The 7,265-nt window shown below is 44.3% G+C and overlaps 1 protein-coding gene across 1 annotated transcript; it reads left to right on the forward strand.

The window, feature by feature from the left end:
- Nucleotides 1-2,028: 2,028 nt before the first annotated feature.
- LOC102290834 (glycoprotein endo-alpha-1,2-mannosidase-like protein) lies at nucleotides 2,029-4,406 on the forward strand (the record flags this gene model as incomplete). The annotated part of the gene is given in 2 exon segments (XM_014331557.2): nucleotides 2,029-2,105; nucleotides 3,423-4,406. Coding segments are annotated over 2 exon segments (714 nt in total), but the record flags the coding sequence as incomplete, so codon positions are not given.
- Nucleotides 4,407-7,265: the final 2,859 nt, after the last annotated feature.

Consider the following 7,265-nt stretch of genomic DNA (forward strand, 5'->3'; position numbering starts at 1 on the left):
CACTCTCTGAACTCTCACGGTCAAGACTTTGGACATCAGTGATTTGAAATGTATCACTGTTGCCCTCGCTACCCACATCTCCCTCACCTACACAAGCTGGAGTCTGTGTGCTTTTAAAAGTCTCTGCAGACTCTGGTTTAAAGTCGTCATCTTCCTCAGAGTTTGGCGAGTCAACAATGCTGTAGCTGCGACTCTCACCATCTACGAAAGGGGGAGCTAAGGTCTTTGTAAAGTCCTGTAAAATGTTCGCTACACTGTGAACCATCCCAACAAAGTTTGTTGGGGATGTGGATCTATCTGATTGCAAGGATGTGGACCCTGTGATACGACTCAGGGCTGAGTTTACGTTCTTTGCAATCGACACTGAAAATAAAGTCAGTAGTTTGTCTGAGTCACAAGACCGCCGTTGCCCAAAACCCAAGACCCAACGAAGCAGTGATGAAAGATGTTTCTGAGGCTGGCCTGAATATCATCCTCTGTCACCCTGCAGTAACTGCACCCATCAAGCAGAGGTTCAACCTTCATCCTGAAAAGGGAGAGAAGAGAAACGTAGTCAGTCATTTTCCCACACTATCACTGTTTTGTGTGGTAATCACTGGGTTTTTCAACAGGACAATGGAGAATAACATCACTGTTTGGGACCATCCTGCATGTTCCTCTGATCTAAATCCAACTGAGAAACTTTGGGGATGGACGGCAAAGGAAGTTTACAAAAATGACAACAGTTCGAGGCAGCAGACGCCCTTCATGCTTCCTCTTCTGTCTCGTTCACATTTCTTCTTGTTGCAGAGACACCGATGTGTCTCTGCACTAGCTGATGTGAGCAAACAAAGCCCTTTCCACAGTCAATACAGTCTTACCTCGCTGGCATCATTTCTAACCAGTCAAGACTGTTGACAAGCTGAGCTTGAGCGCCAAACGCTACCACGTTGCTATGGAAACTGTTTACGAAGACCTTGAAGCCTCTTTTTAAAAGATGGAGTGGGCGGCGAGCGTTGGCTGTTCACGGCTCGACAGCTCTCTCCCTGCTTCGCTGTTTGAGACCTTTTTCTGCAGCAAAACAAGCGTAGCACGGTTATTTCAGGCTGACAGAGAGCATCCATCAGTCAGCTCACACTCCTGCCACAGAACAAAACACCCTGCTGTCTGTGAAGGCATGAAGCTATACCACTATGGTGGAGAGGTACATACTCTGTTTAGGTTATAGCTGTTACTCAGTCACCTGATTGTGTTGGCAGACGTGGTGACGGTCCAGGCCATGTCTGCTGCTCCTCCCTCTCTGTCCCAGCATGCTCAGCATGCAGCCAGAGAAACTTGAGCTCTGCCTGCTGTTCTCTATCCTTCTGTCTCTACAACAGAGGAAACACTTCCCTGCTTTTCTTTCTGTGTGTTTATCAGCAGGTAATGTTCTGCATGAATGAAAGCATGCTCAGTCTTTGTTCTGCCAGCTTTCTTCACTGTGTCCACCTCACGTTTCCTGAGCTCAACACATGTGGTGACACATTAGTGTAAAACAGCTGGTTCAGAATAATCACTGTAGTCGTGTCTTTGTGAAACCAAAGCAGTTTTGTAAGAAGGATAAATGTATCAGGCATGTTTCCAACATTTTACTAATAACTTACCCACTGACTTAAACTCAAACTACACTTCCTCTGTTTATCAGCAGCTCTTTGCAGCTACTTGTTACTGTTCAAAGCACATCTTTCATGGTTCATCAAACACAGCACAGCTACGGTTACAATGTTTCAAACAAGGACAGCAGACAGCATTGGCATGATGTTAAATAGTTTGGTAATTAGGCAAACACGTTTAAGATGTGGTATCTGCAGAGAGGGTACGCAGTGACAGCAGAGATGCTGCAGCTCGCTGACATGATTACAGGTACTAACTCAGTCTTTCCTCTTTTCTGGCAGTTCATAAGAAACAGAAAAGAAACACTTTCACCTCTTTAACTGTTCTTTCCCAGGTTTTTGTGGATTCAGGTGCTGCTTTTCAGTAACGTCTGTATTGTCATGTGTTCATGCACAGGTGGCTTTTCACATACAGCCATACAAGGGCCGGACGGACCAGAGCATGTATGACAACATCAAATACATTGTTGACAAGTAAGCTGTTTTTCTGTGTGTCCCATTACCTCTGAATGATCAAGCTGTCTGTGTCAGTTGGTGCTAACATTAAAAGCCCACACATGTGATGGAACATGAACCCTGATAGATGAGGAACAAGTCATTAAATATAAATGCCCAGCCTGTGATCTCACAGATCAGCAGGTTTCTGCTCCTTCAACTGATTAAAAATGACTGAAACAAACCTTTGTTCTGCAGTCTCATAGTACTCCAGTGTTTGCAGAAGTCAAGCATCATAGAAAGTAGTTTTTAAAGTGCAATATTATAAGATCATTGGTACAAATCCTTTACTTTTGATTTCCCAAAAATATTGGCACTGATATTTGTGTGAAAACCGCTGCGATGACCATCTGCATATTAGGACACAAACTCGAGAGTCAGTAAAGCTCATGATGTGTTAGACTCCAACATGTTAAACTGCATGTTAAACACACCATGAAAACAAGTGTAGGCATCAGACGCAGAGCCGTCCGCACATTCATGCTTTGCAGCATCTACCTCTTTATTCACAGTTGTTGTTACGAACACGGCTGCAGCTTTCCAGCTCGCACACAAACATACTAAGTTAATATACTGTGTTGTGTTGTTTGTTACGTTGTGATGTGTCATATCGTGTCGTGTTGTGTTATATGTAGTGCCGACGCAGGACAGTTTTTCCAATTTCATTGTACTACTGTACTATGTATGACTGTGCAATGACAATAAAGAGTTATCTTATCTTATCTTATACACGCGAACAACGACAATATTAAACAGTCAGCACAGACTTTTGAGGCGTGATTGAAGATGCCGTGCAAGTCGCGGTGCCGCAGACACCCCTGCAGCGGCACCGCAGACCACACCCCGCCACAACAAGGTTTGGACAAAATAGGCGTCTAAGCTGGTGTACTGACCCTGGATCAGCTGACCAGAGGACCCATGAAGTGTCTGATTTCCTGTCCTGTTAGACAGCTCACATATATTTGCAAAGTGAACCAGAAAGACGCTTCAGAAACATGCTGTGATTCGTTCATTTGGTGGCACCGCCCTCCTTATAAATCACATCAACCGCCCCTCCCTGAGCCTGCTTCTGCCGGAGGTTTCTTCCTGTTAAAAGGAAGTTTTTCCTTCCCACTGTCGCCAAAGTGCTGCTCATAGGGGGTCATATGATTGTTGGGTTTTTCTCTGTATGTGTTATTCTAGGATCTACCTTTCAGTATAAAGAACCTTTAGGTGACTGTAGTTGTGATTTGGCGCTGCATCAATCAGATTGAATTGAACTGAATACAGCAGCTTAACACGTCTCATTTTTCTCAGGTATGGAAAACATGGCGCCTTCTACAAATTCAAGTCGAGCACCGGGCGAGTACTGCCTCTGTTTTACATCTACGACTCCTACCTGACACCGCCCGAGTCCTGGGCAGAACTTCTGACAGCTAAAGGCTCCCGCAGCGTTAGAGGCACGCCTTACGATGGGATTTTTGTTGCACTCATTGTCGAGGAACGTCACAAATACGACATTCTAGCTAGCGGCTTTGACGGCATGTACACGTACTTTGCCTCGAACGGCTTCTCGTTTGGCTCGTCTCACCAGAACTGGAAGGCCATCAAGGCGTTCTGTGACGCAAACAATTTGCTGTTCATCCCAAGCGTTGGTCCCGGGTACGTGGATACTGCCGTTCGACCGTGGAACAACCATAACACCAGGAACCGTGTTAACGGACGTTACTATGAGACGTCCCTGCAGGCAGCTTTGTCTGTCCGTTCAGAAATCGTCACCATTACGTCCTTCAACCAGTGGCACGAAGGCACACAAATAGAGAAGGCTACGCCCAAGAAAACTGTGACCCGTTTGTATCTAGATTATCAGCCTAACCAACCAGACCACTACTTGGAGCTAACACGCCAGTGGGCAGAGAACTTCAACAAAGAGAAGGACAAGTGGCTGATGTGAGCGTCAGCTGAGTGGACGGTCTGAGCATCGCTACAACATGATGTTGAGCTCGCTGCCACACCTCTGTGTTCCTCCACACAAAGTTTCCGCTCAGCGCTCTCTTCCTGTTTCGACTGCCTGTCATTTTTGTACATGTTAATAATGACATGCACATGTTGATGCTTCAGGGTCGCAGTGATAAACAGCTAACACTGGTTTTGTGAGTAGTGTGGTTCTGACTACTAAAACCATGTGGATGTGTACAGTAACTCTACTACTCTGTGAGGTTTATGTTGTATTATCCAATGCTCCAGACTGTTCTTTCCTGTCTTTCCATGGTGACAAATTAAACTGTGTGTCTGTTTACAGTTGGACAATCAGTTGCTGATGTGAAAAAGGTCTTAGGCTGCGTTCACACTGCAGGGGAAAGCGCATCAAATCCGACTTCTTTGACCCTCTGCGACCATCTATCCCATCATGGTGTGACGGTGTGAACGGCACAAATCCGATATCTTCAAATCCGATCTGGGTCACTTTGGTATGTGGTGCTGAATCCGATACATATCTGATGTTTTAGAAAGCAACTGCTGTTTGAAGGTCACGTCGCATTAAATCCGTCTTTTACGTCACCGACACAAGACAGACGCCAACTATCAGCGCCCGACATGGTGAACGCTTCTATCCAGGGAAACTGCTGGGAAGACAGCGTTGGAGAAACGTGAACATTTTCTTTGTACTGTATAATCTGCAGATTCTGACAGAAATCTGCAGCTAGAAGCAGCGCTCCTCTAAAACAGCAGTAAGGATCATTATTAGGACAAATGTAAATAACAAAACTTTATAACTTAAAGCAAAACTGGGAAACGTAAAGTCTGAAGTCTTTACATTAAGGCCATCAGTCACACATCCTGTCGCTCTGGGTGTAAACAGAGCGTCGTGTGTGACGTCTTCTTTTGTGCACGCGGCCGCTCTGAGCGTTCACACTAGAGCGCGTTTGCTGTCGCATTTTAATTGTAGTGTGAACGAGCAGACAAAAAAATCAGATTTGATCAAAAGATCAGAATTGAGCATCAAGACCTGCAGAGTGAACGCAGCCTAAGAAAGATGTGACGTGAATAAGATGCTCAGTCCAGATGTTTTTTTAAATCACCTAATTTCTTACTAATTTGACTAAAGACATATGAAACCAGAAACTCTTTGTGACAGGGAAGAATCAGTGAGCTTTGAGCTTTTGGTTGTCAGAGACCAAAAGTTATCCAGAGCGTGCAACACCCCAAACTCTTGGTGAGCACATGCGATCGCCAGCTGATTGCACTCACTGGTTGTCTTGTGGTTGTCAGTGTGTCTCCAAATAACTGCCATCTAAAATATAAATGCAGATAGGCTGCAAGCACATTGCAATCAACCCGAGTTCACTGCTAATGCAACACAGCTTCACATTAGGGATTTGCACAGACCTGGTGTCAGTGTTCAAAGCGACAGCATCATGGCTTTGCTGCACAGAGTGCCATCATTTGGTCTCCAGCCGCCGTTTCCCCAGTGCAGCAGTTCTCTGTTCCTGCTGCTCCAGAGTGGCCAGAGATGAGTCATCGCAGCTTCATTCTAACATCTCAGAACTATCGATGTACACGTTTGGAGTGAATTTGACAGCTGGGACATGCTTTAGCTGCCTGAGTTTAGATGAGCAGCCAGCCACGAGTCAACAGTCACTACAAGAAAGTTTCCTGTGCTAATGGGCTTTCTGAAAAAGATGCTTCAAAGTTCTGATCACAGAGTCCTACTTGACATAAGCCCCAATATATTTGTCACTCCTTGGAGTGATACTGGAGTAAACTGGGGATGTTTTGCTTCTTAGCCAAATGTGTAAAACACTGCACTATGGAGCCACAGTAGTGAGCTGGTCCTCTAACAATGGCCACTTCTTTCATGTACGTCCATCAGTTACATGTAAGAGCAGGGAGTTAAACGGTCTGTGAAGAAAATCTGAGAGAGTTTAAGAGATAAAAGAGGTGTGATGAGCATCAGGGGGCAAAAAAATCAAACTGGGATCGATGGAGAACCTGCTGGTGTCACTGTCGGACACACCAGAGCTAACGGTCAGTGCAGGGGAACATTTTAATGAGGTCATCAAACCTGCTGTGGTTCTCATAATGAGACAGAAAACAGAACAGGGTCGTCTGTCTGGTTCCAAAGGGAGCAGACGTTTCTGAGGACACACAGGACCTTCAGTGATTAAATATTGTAGAAACTTCCATAAAACTAAAACTGATGTGGTATTTATTAGACATTAACTTGATATGTTTTTATATCTGAGATTGAGCTGGCACGCTGGACTTCTCCAAGATGCCAGAAATAATCAAGAAATTAATTTCAGGAACAAAAGTTGATGAATAATAAAAAATAAATTACCAGTACTGTCAATTTGAGGCAGTTGTGGTGAAATACATTTGTTAACCAGTGTCTCTCCAAAGCAGCTTTGCTAAACTGTGTTTAGGATATCAAACATCAGCATCTCAGGTCTTTTGGATATTTCCTGCATTTTTCCCCTTTCAGATTAAAAGAAGACACTTTCAAGCTGTTTTTATCAGAATGTGTTTTCATACGGTCTGTAGAGCAGCTTTCATTGTGTAGATGAGGGTTTTTGTGTAATTAACCTGATGGCAGTATTTCGGTGGCGTGCAGTTGGAAGAGGAACACATCAGCAGACAAAAGCCAACCAGCCGACATCCAAGCAGCCCGGCTCGTGTGAAGGACTCACTGGAGCAAAGCTGGTCCCTCAGGACGACCTGTTGCCTGGCTTTAATGGCTCTGCCTGTGCCCATGAAAACGAGATGTTCGTGCTGCTGGCGAGTCACCAATCACTGCAAATGTACAGCGTAGCAAGAAACGATTTTTGGAATATCAACAAATTAAATCCATAGTAAAAAAGAAATTTAATCCCAGTGAAGCTGAATTACAAACACCACCAAGTGTGGTACAATTTTTTAGTCTAAAACCCCCCAAATTATTGTCTAAAATATACAGAACACTTTCTAAAATAGATGAATCAATATCCCTTCCTATTGCAAAATGGGAAGTGGATTTATCGATCAGCTTAGACCAAAACCTTTGATCTCAGATATGCTTAAAAACCTTTCAATGGATCAGAAATACCAGTTTGCAATTAATACAATACAAAATATTACATAGAGTGCACTATACTGGTCATAGGATGTTCAAGATGGGCT

This window comes from Haplochromis burtoni, unplaced genomic scaffold (genome assembly GCF_018398535.1).
Source record: "Haplochromis burtoni strain Fernald_Lab_line unplaced genomic scaffold, NCSU_Asbu1 Contig_3262, whole genome shotgun sequence".
Taxonomy (NCBI): domain Eukaryota; kingdom Metazoa; phylum Chordata; class Actinopteri; order Cichliformes; family Cichlidae; genus Haplochromis; species Haplochromis burtoni.